The sequence below is a fragment of the Kogia breviceps genome, chromosome 18, assembly GCF_026419965.1.
Source record: "Kogia breviceps isolate mKogBre1 chromosome 18, mKogBre1 haplotype 1, whole genome shotgun sequence".
Classification (NCBI taxonomy): domain Eukaryota; kingdom Metazoa; phylum Chordata; class Mammalia; order Artiodactyla; family Physeteridae; genus Kogia; species Kogia breviceps.
This window is the reverse complement of record NC_081327.1, coordinates 18,614,976-18,631,549: the sequence shown is the minus strand read 5'-3', so window position 1 is coordinate 18,631,549 and position 16,574 is coordinate 18,614,976. Positions and strand designations below refer to the sequence as shown.

At 44.9% G+C, this 16,574-nt stretch overlaps 1 protein-coding gene across 12 annotated transcripts in view; it reads left to right on the top strand.

Moving 5' to 3' along the window:
- Positions 1–12,788, top strand: part of ZNF536 (zinc finger protein 536) — a 424,627-nt gene extending 411,839 nt beyond the window's left edge. For all 12 annotated transcript variants that reach the window (XM_067018697.1, XM_067018691.1, XM_067018693.1 and 9 more), the window contains one exon: positions 11,793–12,788. In XM_067018697.1, the coding sequence (XP_066874798.1) occupies positions 11,793–12,037 (245 nt within the window). In that variant the 3' untranslated portion in view covers positions 12,038–12,788. The remainder of the gene's footprint in view (positions 1–11,792) is intronic.
- Positions 12,789–16,574: the final 3,786 nt, after the last annotated feature.

Sequence of the window (16,574 nt, the reverse complement as noted above, 5' to 3'; positions counted from 1 at the left end):
TTCATAAAATCTGGGGATTGATTTAAGATCTTGGATCAATAGTTGCCTGTGAGTGCTGGTAGCTGGGCCTACGCTACAGTCTGCCTCTCCTGGCCACCCAGTCAGGCTGGTGGCTCTCTGAGCACATAGGCAGAGCCTGGGGCAAAGAAATAAAAAGGTTTTAAGGCAAAATCTGCATGGCGTGGGCCAGAGCATGGGAATGAAGTCACTAAGGAAAGGATCACCGTGAGGTCAGGGGGAAGGAAGGGCAGGACCTCCTGAGGCTGCTGAGGTCCTGGGCTGTGGGGAGAGGTGAGGAGATGGCTGAGCTGGGAGGATCTGGGGGACTCTGACACCCCTGCCAGATGCTGTCTTCTGCAGACATCTCCTGGAATCCAGCCTCATCTTCTCAGCTTTCACACTAACTGAACTTGAACCTGAAGCTGCAGAGAGGCAAGCAAGACAGTGGGTTGAGCCCCGGCTGCAGGCTCAAAGGGAGCTGGTGCAAAGCTGGGTTTTCTGCCTTTCTCTGGCTTCGTGGCTCTGGACACACACACGAGCCTCTCAGGTCCTTGGTGTATTTAGCTGGCAAGTGGAGACCCTGACACCTGACTCTAGCATTGTCATTGGAATGACCATTCCAATTCAAGACTCCCTCACGACAGGCACTTAATAGAGTGTTTGAACATGCAAAACCATATCTAGCAAATGTTGATTTAACTCTTTTGATGTGCTAAACATCTTACAGGCCTTTTCTCATTGAATCCCTGCAACCCTATGAGTGAGCTAGTATTAGTACACCCATTTTAAAGATGAAAAACCTGAGACTTGGAAAAGTTGACTAGCCAGCCCAAGAGTGTGTGAGCTGTAGAGACAGGTAAGGTTTGAATCCAGGTGTCTGGCTTGAGAGCCCACGCTCCTCACACCGTGCCTGAGTAATGCAAACGCTGTATATCGGTAGGGCTGTATCCAGCAGGGCGCTGATGTGTCCCAGCCCCTCCTCCAGGAAGAGTTTCCCTGTCACCTGCATGGCTTCGTCGGGGCCACACTCTCAGCTGTGTCATCTCCTGATCTGGGGTGCTGTGCTCTCACCGTCCACTGCACATCAACCAGCTTCACTTTTTAAGAAAATTTTAAAATAAAAATTTAATTTTAATATAGATTTAGAATTACAAAACTGTTGCATAGGTTGTACAGAGAATTCTCATATATCTCATGCCCATTTCCCTCTAGTGTTAACATCTTACATTGGTAGGGTACATTTGTAACAATTAATGACCCAATACTGATACACTGTTATTAAGTAAAGCCCACATTTGACTCAGGTTTCCTTAGTTTTTACCTAAAGTCCTTTCTCTATTCCAGAGTACCGCACTGCATTTAGTTGTCAGGTCTCCTAGGGCTCCTACCGGCTGTGACGGTCTCTCTGTCTTTCCTCGTTTTTGATGACTTGGACAGTTTTGAGGCGTATTGTGTAGGATGTCCCTCAGTTGGGATTTCTCATGGTTAGACTTGGATCATGGGTTTTAGGGAGGACGGCCACAGAGGTGGAGTGCCTTCTCATCCCATCAAATCAGGGTACGTGCTCTCCCCCTGACCTCGGTCACCTGGCTGAGGTCGTGATTGTCAGGTGTCTGCCTGTACGGTTCCTCTTTTCCACTTTCTACACTGTAGTCCTGTGAAGGAGGTCACCATGCAGCCGGCACAAAGGAGTGGGAGTTTCGGCCACTTCCTCCAGGGGGAGCACCTGTGTAGTAAATAGTTTGGAATGCGTGGGGCATTTGTACTTTTCCACGTAGGTATTGATTCAGTCATTGAGTTGTGACAGTATGACTTGTGGATACTTATTTTATACTTTATCATTTACTTTGTTGCTGAAGCTGTTCCAGCGCTGGCCACTGGGGACTCTCTCACTGGACTGCGTGGGGCTTTACAATACCCCCATCGATGTATGTGTTTGGAGCAATTCCTTGCTTTCTGGCACAAAGTGCTCCAGGAGCATCTTGTGTATGTCCTGCTCCAGCCCTAGAATCAGCCATTTCTCCAAGGAGCCCTGGTTCCCTTTTCTTGTGAACGGTATTAGAAATCAAGCTCTGGACTAAGTGTGCTTGCTGCCACTGAGATATCATGGGTTCTGGGCCCTCTCGGCTGACAGAAAAAAGAAATATATGTGCGTATATTAACCCTTGCGTATACTCACATCTCTACAGTATGTATTAAGCTAAACACAAGTTCACACCGATGTCTCCAATCTATTACCATATGGATCAAAATTTGCTTTAAAAATACTAAAACATATTTTTCGATAGTGTTTTAAATTTAAACCCAAATCACAAGAAATTTAAAACCTAAAATTATTTATACTAAGGATATTCCAAAGTGTTTTAGCATCTTTGATTAGATGGATGAATAATTTTTTGAAAACTGAAAACATAAATTTTGTACCTGATTAGAACCATTCTTGCCTATTTAGAATTAGGGAAATTTATATATATATATATATATATATATATAAAATATATATATATATGTATATATATGTGTGTGTATATATATATATATATATATATTATATATATACACATGTAATGTGTGCTACTGAGAAAAGACTCTTACTATCAGCTCAATGCATGTTTGTGTATATTTTTACCCATCTCATTGTCCCTGCCGAGACTGTTGAATCTTGGAGGATGGCCGGGGTCCTGGGCAGGGACCCTCCTAGTTTGCAGCTTCAGGTTCAGAGCAGCAGACCCTCAGAGCAGGTGAGGGCCAAGTGGAAACCAGGCACTGCCTGGGAGGCCTGACTGGCTGGCCAGCACGCTGGTACCACCCAGCCTGGATTCATCCCAGGCCTGTGGGGCGGGGGTCCACCTCTGGGGGAGCCAAGTTTCCAACTTATCCAGTTGGCCCTATAGGTGGAGCCATTTTCTTACCTACCAGCATGCAGTTTGCAAATGTCTTTAGTTTCAAGGAATCCAAAGGGCTCTGGCTGGGGTGTAATAGGGGGCAGGCTGTTATTAAGGCGTCTTGTTGGTACTTCCCAAACCTCATAGCCCTGTACATGCAAGCTGCCTTTGAGAGCTACTTCTCTCCAGGTCATTACCAGGACCCTTCTAGAAAACAGTGCCACAGAACATGGCTGTGAGACACCCTTCTGTGGTAGCTTAGAAATACTCCATGATCCTGTTCTCCAAAGAGGATATTGCAGAAAGGAAAATGGGAGTGTCACAGTTGGGTCAGCTGTGGGCTGCTGCAGGACCCAGAAAGCATCCATAATGCTGCTGGTCACCTAGATTCTTCCTCGGCCAGCCTGGACTCTCTCATGCTTTCCAGCCTTCTTAGGGGTTTACACCCACCCATTTATATGTAAGTGTGGCCAGGGCTGATCTAGAAGCCATAGCAGCAATGTTCCTCTTCATTTACCCACTGTTGTCTTTTTCCAGTTATGAACAATGAAAGGTCCCAGTGTGACTGATCCGAAAGGCTTGCCCTGGTCTGAGAGATGGCTTGGCAGTGTGAGGACACAAGGGGACTGTCACTGTCACTGTTTACCTGGGCCAGGGACCCTAGTCTCCACCACTTACGTACGTGACCCTCTTCTGGACCCTCTTCCTTGTGATGACCGTGGAGCGTGAACCATGATTCTGGGCATTGCTCCTCTCCACGCTAGGATGCCCTTGTTCCAACGTCCAGAGTTGTGCCTCTGTCACAATGTATGGACCCTCTGGCAAACAGCACGTGTGTCTTTCCTCAAGAATGTTCTTTCTCTCTTGGGGGTCCTTTCATATCCCCCCATTTTGAGCCATCTTTCAACGGGAAACTGGAGTCTTGCTCTAAGCTGGATGTCCTTCCCTCATGAACGATTGGCCCCTTCCTCTCTCCACTTGGGTCTCCAGTAGGTTGCAACCCCTAAAGGCAGTCTTAAGATGTGTGGGCAGCCGTTCAGAATGTATTGGGTGGGCCTGTGTCAGGCGTGTGGAATGGATGCCCTTCCCACCCTCTCGGTGCTAAAAGTACTGCATCATTCCAGCAGCAATCTGCCCGGGGCAATGCGTGCAGCAGGTGCTCCATGTGTGCCCATGGAGGTGGGCTAGGGTCCAGGAGATGTGTGATGGGAGCTTTGACAGAGAACTTACAAAGCCCTGTGGCTTGGTGCCAGCCATGGGCTCACTACCAGTCTTTGACGTGCGTCTGGAGGCCACAGTGGTGCTTGTGTCCATAATGGGTGTGGCCTGTGACATGTGTGCAATGTCACACATTAGAGCACACACTCCTCCAGGAAGTTCATGGATTCCCTCCTGGAGCATCCTTGGGTCTGATCAAAGAAAGCTCTTTGTAGGGAATCTTCCCACAGGTGGTTTGCAGGGAGTGACAGGAGGGAACGGTGAGATGAGAGTCTGTTCTGAGAAAACCCTAAGGTTGAATTGCTGATCAGGAAGTGGCTAGCTGTGTCTACCTGACTTTGGACAATTTTTTAATCTTAGTTTTCTTATCTGTAAAATGGGGAGACGTTTCTCCACCATATATCCCCACTGGTGGTCATGAGGACCATTGAGGCAATTCCTATAAAGGTGCTCTGATTAGCGGTGTCAGACTGTTTGCCCACCACCCTGGACTAAAGCACCAGAAGTTGCTCACTTACCCCTCTCCCCATCTCCTCTCCACCATCCCTCACCTGAGCAGAAACCACCAGCATGGAAAGTCTGGAAGCCTTGTGGACACAGCTCCTGCTCTTCTCCAAACCCAGCTGCCCACAAGTGCGGAGCTGTAATTAATGGATGGTCCCCGAAGGGCAGACATTTTCCTCTCCCCCTTAGGTACAGGGAAAGAGAAGATATTTCCATCATAGCAAGTAAGAAAAATGTCTCGTTTCCCCACTTTTGTTATAAACAATGTACGACTTGCTTTCTCCTTACTCCTCCTGACCCTCCACACTGTATACATATTTATATATTATTCATAGTGGATTAAAAATGAATGCGCTCTTTACCACGGCTCTACAGCGCAGTGACAATACAAATTAACGTATGATGTACTTACTTTTCGCATGGCAGTGATGGGAAATGTTGATGGCCTCAAAGTGAGAGACAGAGAGGGGTGGGGGGAGTGCACATCTAGCCGCACTGTCAGAGCCCAACACCCTGCCTGCAGACAGGGATGGGGGCTATTTGGGGCGGCAGCCTCGCTGCAGAGCTGGAAAGGCCCTTTCCCTTCCCTTCTGTCAAGAAATGAGGTCCAAGCTCCCCAGGGGGTCCTGTGGGCCCTTCCCCTGCCCAGCTCTCGCTGAGCTCCACCTCCACCATACTGACCTGCTTCCATGCCCCTGCACCCACCCAGCCTTCCTGTTCTTGCGCCTAGGGTCAGGCACATCCTCTGTCTGGGGCAGCATTCCTCTCTTCTTCCCTTCTCTTGGCTACCTCACTCTTTCCTTCATCCATCCATCCATCCATCCATTCATCCATCCATCCATCCATCCATCCATCCATCCATCCATCCATCGATTCACGTATACTTTTGCTTGAAAAATACTCGATGGATATCTTTGACATCCCAAACTCCGTACTAGGTGGTGAAAAACAGCAGGAATCAGAAAAACCAAAAAACAAAACAAAAACAAAACCCCACAGTGCCTGAGCCATGGAGCTGAGAGTCGGTCTTGTGGGGAAGACAACATAATTGCTACCAGAGGCAGCAAACTCAGGGCTTTGAGGGCGAAGAGGGTGGAAGGAGGTGCAGGGGCTCACGTTCCTCTCAGCTGAGCTCTCGGAGCCCCCAGCCACCTCTACCATCTCCCACATTGCATTCCCTCAAAATGCCAGCCTTGTACCGGAAGAGGACCCTCTAGATGCGAGATCCTTCCCGCATGGGCCTGTGACCACAGCCCAGCCCGGTGCAGCCCGCATTTGCTGAACTTCGTCCAAGGGAAATGCCCCTGCTAACAACTCGTTTCTTTGGACTCTGGAGGTCTTCCAGTTCCCCAAGCCCCCTTCAAAGGCAGGTGCCCGGAGGAGAGACAATATCTCTGGCTTTAATCCAAGACCACCTGGGACAAGACCACTTGGAACAGGCAGGTTAGTGTGAAACAGTGACACATGAAATGCTGGTCGAATCAGTGCTTTTGAGGAAGAACAAAGCATAGCCTCCCTTGACCAGGCTTAGATAAGGAACACGATGACAGCAATGAACTCAGCAACCATAGCAATGACAGACTGCCGACATTCATATAGATCTTTGTCATTTACAAATTTGACACACCGTCTCATCTGATCCTCACAACAGGCTTATGGTGTCAGTATTAGTATTATCCCCCCATTGCCAAGGTGTGGAAACTGAAGCCTTGAGAGATCAAGTGCTCACTCCAGGTCAGACAGAGGAGAAACTGAAGCTTGGGTGTTAGTAGCCTCCCAGCCTCACAGAGAGGGGAAGCTAAGCTTTGAACCCAAGCTCCTGGTCGGACTCACACTGCTACTGCAGGGCAGGAGGACACCTGAAAGCAAAGAGGCAAAACTGAGAGAGCTCTCTGTGGTCAGGCATGGGCAGGAAAGGATCTCCTATGCTCAGAGGGGCCAAAGGACACCCTGGAGGGCAGTGCTTCTTTGTGGGGTTGAACTTGAGAGATGCCAGTGTTTTGATGCTCTCCTCAAGTGGGGAGCTGGCAGGGGTGGGTGCATTTATTCTCTTAAATTCAATCACCAAGAAAGGCTGTTAGACTCAACTCTGTCTTAAAGCCTTTGCTACTTCTTAGAAACTGATGGACAGTCGCATCTTCATCGCCACCTATAGACCCAAGTGAATGGCCACCTCCATCTCCAGTCTGCCAAGGTGGCCCAGGCAGCATGGCTGGTCTTTCCTCTCATTAAAATATGATGGATGGAAGTTTGTAGAGTTTGTCACCCTGAGGGCTTCTCCTCAGGGGACAGTGGACCTGCCTCCACCTGGAGATCAGATTTCCTCAGAGCCCCAAATCCACTGCAGCAAGAAGGTGAGAAAGGTCAGTGCAGATTTCCACGGTCTCTCCCGCTGTCTCTGCCTTCAAGTGGGTCCCTTGTTCTGTCACACATATCAGAAAATCACAGTAGAATATTTAGTGGAGCTCTCAGCTTTGGGGTTTGCTCTGAAGTCCTTGCTTATGTTCTTTGACCAAAACCTAACATATCACCGTGTTTGTGCCAATACCAGGGACTTCGAATGGATGAATGGTATAGAGAAATATGAAACTTTTCATCCAGATTTATCTGGACTGGGAAATGTATCAAGTTTCCAAAAGTGCTTTGCATACCAACAGCTTTCTGTTTGGGAGTAAATGTTCTCATCACCAAAGGATCAACCTTTCACTTACATTTGATTCTTGGGAGAACACAGTGCTTTCTTGAGGACTCATCTCAGGCCCTCACAGTCACCTCCCTCAGGATGGACCTCTCATTTCTTCAGATAATTTTCTTCTACATCAGTCTCATGGGAAACTTTCAACTAACCCCTCACAAGGGTGTGTGTGTGTGTGTGTGTGTGTGTGTGTGTGTGTGTGTGTGTGTATCCTACAAAAATACATTGTAATCATGGTTCTCATAAGGAGTGGAGAATTAGGACATCTGAGTACTTTATATACATTGGAAATTTGTTTTAAAGTCAAACCGTCCAAGTTCTCTATATCTTAAGTTACTTCTCTGTGCAATGGGGTTGAGATGCTTAACAAAACTGCCATAAAGCTCAAATATGAGGTTAAACATACAAAAATGTATGTGAAAACCTGTGGGACGTAGGCCTTTGGGATCTGCAGGTGCTACCATTATCTACAGTGCTTCTACTTACAAGGTATATTGCAAAATCAGGATTTGCGATAATTCCACTATTGTATAGACTTCTTTCTACAAATGTACAGATGCATAACTTTATACCTTTATGTATAGCTCTCCAGCTCACCTAAGTTAAAATAAAAACTACTTCAATACTAATGGTTTGACCACTGAAATATCCAAATATGCCAGAATTATTGTACATCTTTGACTCTACCAAGAAATAGAGATTCAGATATAACCATAGGATAAAATCATGATTAATATTTTAAAATCAATTGGTGGGAAAAATATACTAAGTGCTTTTATGTCAAGTTGGCCAATTCAAAAAAGCTCTTATTGTGAATAAAGGTGATACTTGAGGTTCTCTGTTTGGTTTGCTAAGAGGTATGTGGGTCCCACAGTGACACAATTTGCAGAGAGGGTGGCTTCCAAAGGTTGCAGCATAGATTCATACAGAAATGTATTATTCAGTAATAATAATAGAAAATATAATAAACAGCTTTCATAGATGGGAAAAAAAAACAATGGAAGAATGGAGGAACCAGTGTGAATCCTAGTGATCTGAGGTAAATTTGTTAAATAATACCTTGGTTTGGTAATTTTGCTTCATGGTTCTGCTAGCCTCTTTGGATCATGGTACCGAGAGTTTGACTCTATTTATTTATTTGTATTTATTATTTGGAGTCCTTAACTCCAAAGACTTGTCAGACCACCATGATTTTCTCCATCAGTAACTTATTGCCATGAAATAAATACATTGACAAGTTAGCCCCAGCTTTTTCTGAGCCATGGTAATTAGCATAGTGGTCACCCCTCCTCTGTGAGCTGCCACAGGGCTACCCTTGGTAGGAACCCAGAAAATATAATCCATTTCTGAGAAGATTTGGATAAAACTTTAAAAACGTTTCTTAGGCTTCCTGAGAGAAGTCTCAGCTCTACTCCTCAGGTTCTCTGAATGACCCTTATTTGGTTCCTATGCCTCCAGCTACAGATTTGGGCCCTCCAAATCTGAGCTGCCCTTTCGGAGAACCTCAAATCCTCCCTCCCTGAGCCCTGGGCATAGCTTCACGTCCACAGGGATGTCGACTTCATGAGTTGGAGGACTGAGTCTTGGGATCTGTCGGAAACTCACTGAGGCCCAGCTTAGCGCTGACTTAGATTCATGATTATGGTGGGGAGAATGGGCACGGCTTTTCCTATCTCACTGCCACTCAACAGAACCACGATTCGTCCCTTCAGTCTACGCTCTAACTCCAACGTGGTGAAGAGCAGGACTACGTATATTCTTCATAAATATGCCGAATCCCCTAGAGGTAGAGTCTCAGTTCTCCTTCTGCACCATCCCAGGGTCTTCCCTGTCACCTGTGTGAGGGGCGACCGAGCCCAAAGGGTGGAGTTGGGTAGCAGGAAGGTAAGAAGTGAATGGTACTCGCTAATCCTTCTCTTACTTGACAGTGGTGGTCCAGGCCCCGCCTGCTGACCGTCTGTGCTCTTCTTGCTGTGGTAGGCTACGTGGAAGGTCCAACAGCAAATGCGCTTTTCTTGGGTTTCATTTGTTCTTACCTCCATGGACTTGCAAATTGGCTTTTGCAAGTGGGAAAGTTGATCGAATTCAGCCTTGTGTTAGGTACAACAATAGAAACAAGAGAAAACTCTATCCAAAAATGTGTATTCAAAAAAAAAAAGGCAAGGTGAAGCAGTAAGATAATAATGCAGTCCACAAACAGTTAATGCCTGCTTGCTCTGTGCCAGGTAGTGGGCTTGGCACCCGTGATATCAAGATGGCTATGCCTCCTGCTTCAGGAACACACAGTTCGTCCTGGTGATCAACACACACACAGCAGCCCCATAAAACATGCGTCCCAGTTGGGCAGAGCCTTGAAAGAAGAATGGGGTTTGGGTCTGCAGAGAACAGAAGTATTTCAGGGAGAGGGTAGCACAGCAAGGGTATGGGGATGCTGTTGAATGAAGCCTTTTTGCAGAGACCATCTAATCATTTGGTTTGGAGTGGGCAAAGGGAGGATGCTCCCAGGAGACTTGAGAGGTGCTGGGACTGAGCTATGAAGGTGAGGGGGGAGGTGGCCATCAAAGATTTGGGCAAGGAAATCACAGCTGAGCTTCTGCTTTAGGTACTCACCGTGGTAGCCCTGGGGAGGACGGACAGGAAGTGGGGAAACTAGAAGCAGGAAGCCCTCTTGCAGGCCGCCATGTTCATAGTCTAGCAAGAGTTGGTGTACACTGGACTAAGCTCAGAAGGGGTGTGTTGGAAGGAGAAAGATTCAACGGGTAGAATGGATTTGCCCAGGGACCAACTGGCCAGGAGTGAAGAAGGAGAGAGCTAATCCCTGAAGCCCACTAAGAAAGAAGCAAGAATCTAGCACTGTGTGCAATTTGGTGAGAAAATGAGTTTCGGCTCCAAACATTTGGTTGGCCTCTAGTTCCTCAAGAACAAGACTGTTTTGCTAAGTAGATACACAGGAGTTCTGCTATGACCGTTCTAGAAAAAAGTGCTGAATATGCTGTTCAGATGTTTTCTGGGGTAGTCGGTTGGGCCCATTTATTTACTTGTTTATTTTTCTGAGCAAATGAAACCCAGCCCTGGGTCTTGACCTCTCTGGGTGCTGGGTAGGACAGCTTCCTGGAATGGCGTATCTACCGCCATAATGGAACAACTGTTCCATTATAACTTCCCAAACCAGATGCTTTACTGGTTCCTTAAGATGGCAGAAATGTGTGCACGCCTGCTGTGCTTCCGAACAGAGAAATCAAGCCTGAAGGAGCAGGCGGATTTCACACACTCCATCTTCTGTTCTGATTTATAGCCTTTCTAGTAAAGTTTGATTCCAAGCATCAGTATTCAAAATCAAACTTCTTTAAAACTAGGTTGTCCTTGATTATCTGAATGTCCAGGTTCCTCTCTGATACCTTCTACTGCCTCCTCTTGAAACCCTGAGATTCCCAAATTCTTCCAGCTTGGCACTTCTGCTCCACCCAAGAGTAAGGCTTGGGTAATATCTCTCTCTCACCCCACCCCAAACACCCTCGCTGGTCACTCTTGATTTGCTTATAAGAGTTAAGATAAACGTAAAGAGTTAGTGGGAGGATAAGAAAGTGAACTGGCTTGGAGACCTGAGTCAGAATCTCAGATGGCGGGATTTATGGCTTTTTTGTGTGGAGCTAGGGTCAGCAAACTACAGTCCAAGGCTCAAATCCGTCTCCTGTCTGTTTTCATATGGTCTGCAAGCTAAGAATGTTTTTTTACTTTTTTTTGTTCTGTTTTGTTTTGTTTTTCTGCCATACGCGGGCCTCTCACTGTTGTGGCCTCTCCCATTGCGGAGCACAGCCTCCGGACGCGCAGGCTCAGCGGCCACGGCTCACGGGCCCAGCCGCTCCGTGGCATGTGGGATCCTCCCGGACCGGGGCTCGAACCCGTGTCCCCTGAATCGGCAGGCGGACTCTCAACCATTGTGCCACCAGGGAAGCCCCGGTTTTTACATTTTTAAATGATTGAAAAAAAAAACCCAACAAGAATAATATTTCATCACATATGAAAATTATATAAAATTCATATTTCAGTATCCATAAATAAAGTTTTGAATTTCATCAACAAAAATTTGGAAATGTATTTCCTCTCTTGTTATATTAGTACCTACATCATATCTTTGACCTTGGCCTGCAAAGGCTAAAATATGTGCTACCTAACGTTTTATAAAAGAATTTCCAGGTGTTGGGAACTTTCTCTTCTGTCACCTAGAAACTCTGAATTTAAAACTCTGGCCACGATGGAAATCCCTGTCCAAGTTATTATTATTTGGTAACATGATTTATCCAAGTAACTCATTACTTATCCAAGTAGTTATATGGGCTGCATCTTCATTCTTTGTCATTTGAGTTTTGCAAGGCAATAACACCGATGATATTGATAATATTGGTAATCATTCTCATGGTCCTTTGAGCGCTGGGGGCCGGGAAGGGGAGTAAGCAGCAGAGCTGACCGGCCACTCTTTCTACCCACAGGTCACAGGCCTTTCCAGTGCCGCTACTGTCCTTACAGTGCCTCTCAGAAGGGAAATCTGAAGACCCACGTCCTCTGCGTCCATCGCATGCCTTTTGACAACAGCCAGTATCCCGACCGCAGGTTCAAGCGCTCCAGAGTCGACTCGGAGGCTTCTGGGAATTTCGAAGACCCCACAGCTGTCAAGGCGGGGAGCTCAGCGGAGCTAACGGAGGAGGGCAGCAAGGCCCAGGAGGAGCGCAACTGAGCCAACCAACCCGGATATTGCAATATTATTTTACAGCTTTCAGATTATGCATCTGGTAAAAGAGTTTGTTAACTGCATTCCAAGGGGGAAAAATCATGTACAACCTCCCCTCTAGTGTATAGAACATTTAAAAAATTTAAAAAGATATCTATATATATATAAAAAAAAAAAAAAAATCCCCAGCCCTTGAAAATGGCTGCTAAACTGTTACCCGGCAACAAGTATTTCCAAACAATGCAGGTGGGAGAAAAGGGATTTCAGAAATGCTTGGTGTCCTCCGAGCTCAAGAAAGCTGGGGGCCCTGCCAATGCTAGAGTCGTCTTTTTTCAAAAATCATGCTCTTAACTGAAAAACGATACCATCTAAATGATTTAGTGTTGCCTTGAAGATGGAGGGGCTGTGTTTTCATTGTTGAAAACACCTCTATAATCTGACACCAGCTGCTGTCATCTGCCTCGCACCCTAATGGGATGTGTTGGGAGGCGTCCGCGGTGCCAGTCAGACTGGAGCGGTCACTGCAGAGAAAATCAATTCACGTGGTGTTGTAACTGCACTCTCAGAGAAACCTTAGCCGGCCCGCGGCCAGCGCCAGGGCTGACCGGCACTGCAGAGGATTGTCATCTTCAACGTGCATTTAAAAAAAATCCACATCCAAATGAATCAATGGTCAGGAAGTATCTGCAGACAAATGTCCAGTGCAGGTTTGATGAGTAATTCCTTTTTTTTAGATCAAATTGCAGTATGGAGGGAAATGCTTTTTTCTTGGTTGTCTTTATTTTATTATTTTTTTAAAATTTTCGGAGGAATTTACAAGAAGGTTGCTAATAAAAAAAATTTTAGGGGTACATGATATAAAATGCTTAGAAAAACTAGCCCACCCTATCCACAGAAGGTGCTGGTGAGGAATGGAAGTTTATGTAACAGTAGATTGTTTTTATTATGATTTTAAAAATTTTACTTGAAAGAAGGCTGCTTTGGTCCTTATTATCAGATTTTTTTTCATGTGTTAGTTTTTGTAAGTCTCACAGACACGAAGCAAGATTGTCTTCTCCAGAAAGCTCTTATGAAATAGCTTGTATTAAAATATGAATCTAAACATCCTGCTCTCTATCACTAATGAAGAAAACTGTTTAAGTTAAAATGTCTGTTTTTGTAAAACAAATGTGTTCTATATTTTTGTAGATTTTAGATTTTCTACTGATTGGATACTCCAAATTTATCAAGTTCTGCACCATCCAGAGGGAGACTGGAGAGCCAATAATGAAACAACTCATTCTTTTCAAAAACGATTTATGAAGACTAGTTAATGGTTTATTCCTGAATCTGCTAGTGTGGTGTCAAAGTTCAGCCTCTTAACATACTTCCTTTGAGTGACACGAAATTGGTGCTGTTGCTTGTGACGGTGGAGAAGTATTGAAGTATTAACTTCTCTAAAAAAATCATTCAGACTTAAAAAAAAAAAAAAAAAAAGATAGATATCTCCTTGCAGGCTGGGAGCACAGAATAAAACCCCAGGGCCTTAAAAACTTCAGCTCTGCCTACAGCAGTTTACAAAAATACTAAACTGCAATCAATGTAAATAAAATGCTTCGCTATCCTGAGACCAGAAGGAAGCTCAGGCTAATAAGGAATCTGGTTTGCATATGCTGTCGAGAGGGTGACATCCACCCGGGATTTCAGTGTAAACGTGGTCGCTGTACAACGTGGACCCATCTGGCATAGAGCAAGCTGCTTTCTTGTTTTTCTAGAATAGTTCTCACTGCCTTACTTAAATCGAGTTGATAAACTTAATGCAACTGTTTCTATGATCCTAGAGAAAGGACCGAAATGTTATTGAAAACTTTCCGACTGTAGTAAGCTTTAGGATTTTAAATGCACTACTGTGTTTGGTGACTGTGCCAGTCGCTTGCTTTCTGTGTGTTTGCCCTGCCTTTGGTATCTTAGCAAAGAAAAATATAAAAAAGAAGAAAAAAAAGTAAAAAGAGCAAAAAAGAGGAAAAAAAAGTGGAAAAAAACGAGAGCCACATTCCATTTCTAGCACTTTGGGCGCTCTTTCGGTTTCCTTTTGTGTCTTTGGAGCATCGTGAGATGCGACAGGCAATAATTCTGTTTGTGACACTGGGAACATCCCCTCTTCTTTGTGGCGTGTGTGTTGATTCCATTTTGTCCAGTGCTACCGTCCTTATTTCCCCTCTGACACAGGCCTTCTTTCCAGAACATTTGTAACTTGTAATACAAACAAGTGACAGCCGCAGTGATGCAGTGTCAGTTTCTGAATGTCATCAGGTTCTCATATCTAAACATGTCAAGTTTTTTCCCTGTAACTTCTGTAGTCTGTGATGCTGGTCATAATACTGTCTACATTCCTACACAAAGAAAAAAAAATCTATCTTGGAGGAAATCTGAGATCAATAGAGTAGAGGATTTTGTTGCTATGCTTGTAACAAGTAGAAAACTTTGTATTTAAAGTTTATTCTTGGTCATTATTTATTATTATAATACATCAGTTGACAGAACTTTATTCTGGTATAGAAAGTATTAAAAGTTGTTTTTTCAGCAATGACTGTTTTCTTTCTGCTGTTAGAATAAAATGTCTTTGAAGCAGTCCAGTTTTATCCAGTGTTTTACGCAATAAAACCTCTACCTCTGGGGAAAAAAAAAACAAACAAAAAAACCCTTTTCCTATTCACATATGTTTACTAGGAGGAGGGAAACATATTTTTTCAGCTTTATCAGATTTCGGTAAGACTTGGTCAAACCCCACTTCTTACAAAAAGCCCTGCAGTATCCTGGGTGGATGGTTCCCATAACCTGGTGCTTTTTCAAAAAAGTATCTCTGTGCAGTACAAATAGCACGTGTATCTGTGTGTGTGTGTGTGTGTGTGTGTGTGTGTGTGTGTGTATGCCCATGTGCATTTGTGAACTATGTTTCTTTGAAAGCTTGCAGACATGGGTTTTATTGAGGTAATACCTATGCAAATACCAATGCTCCTCATATACTAGCAATTATACAAGACACTTAAGGCATTGGGATCAATTATTTCCCTTTACTGGTAGCAAGTTTTTAAAAAAATCATTAAATGCAAGGAAGTTTTTTCCCTCTGAATGATCAGAGGACAATATGAATTCTTTTTCCAGAAGCAAAGGAAAAAAGAACAAAGAATAATAAAGTCTACGGTATCTGGGCTGCTGAGAAACAGAACTCTGCCACCGATCTGAGAAGGTTTGGAGTGTGTTCCCCACACTTGATGTGCAGGCTTGCTTTTTGACTTGTTTTTTTTGTTGTCGGTGGTGGTCTGGTTTCAAAACCGAGCTTGCATGGTGCATGCTGTAGCTCTGGAATAGGTTGGCCCACTGAAATGTTGCAAGCAAAGGCATCCAGCCACGATACAGGAATTTGTAAGTCACCAGGTTTCTTTCAGGAGGCCAGACTGTTGGTGTCCCTGGATGGGAGCAGATGACTTGAATGAAATCTTTAGCAGTCCGGAGAGTCCCTTGTAAGAAACAGCAAAGGTGAGTTATGAGGAGTTATGGAAGGATCAGAAAATGAACCCATCAGGGAAGGAAGGTTGATTAAGGGGCCGTAACTCCGCATACATGATGGATCCCGATCCCAAGTGCCTCCAGGGGCCAGGCAGGATGCCTCAGTGGCGAGAGGAGGAGAGTAGAAACTGGGAGAGGGGCAGTCTCAGGGGCCATGGGGGATCCCAGCTCCTCATCACCACAAAGAAGGCGGCATCAGGGCTTCTGACTTTGTAAGAGACACCTGACACCTGGATTTTGGGGGAAGTCTCTGAATTTCACATATTGGTTCAAAATGTGTATTTAAAAACTGTGTGATAAATAGATGATCAAAATGTGGTTTATCCACAGAAGGGATTTTTTTTTTCTTTTCCATTATGATTTATCACAGGATATTGAGTATAGTTCCCTGCGCTAAACAGTAGAACCTTGTTGTTCATCCATCCTATACATAATAGTTTGAATCAGCTAACCCCAAACTCCCAATCCATCCCTCCCACTTGGCAGCCACAAGTCTGTTCTTTATGTCTGTGAGTCTGTTTCTGTTTCATAAATAGGTTTGTTTGTGTCGTATTTTAGATTCCACATGTAAGCGATCTCATATGATCTTTGCCTTCCTCTGTCTGACTTACTTCACTTGGTATGATCATCTCTAGGTCCATCCATGTTGCTGCAAATGGCATTATTGCATTCCTTTTCATGGCTGAGTAGTATTCCATTGTATATGCATACACACCACATCTTTATCCATGCCTCTGTAGATGGGCATTTAGGTTGTTTCCATGTCTTGGCTACTGTAAATGGTGCTGCTATGAACATTAGGAGGCATGTATCTTTTTAAAATAGCGTTTTGTCAAGAATGGACTCTTATTCTGCCGTGAAAAGGGATGGAGCACTGACATAGGCTGCAACGTGGATGAACCTTGAACACACTGCATTAGGTTGACGAAGCCAGTCACTAAAGAAGCCAGTCCTGTGGTTGCTGGGGTTGTGGGGAGGGGAGGATGGGGGTGAC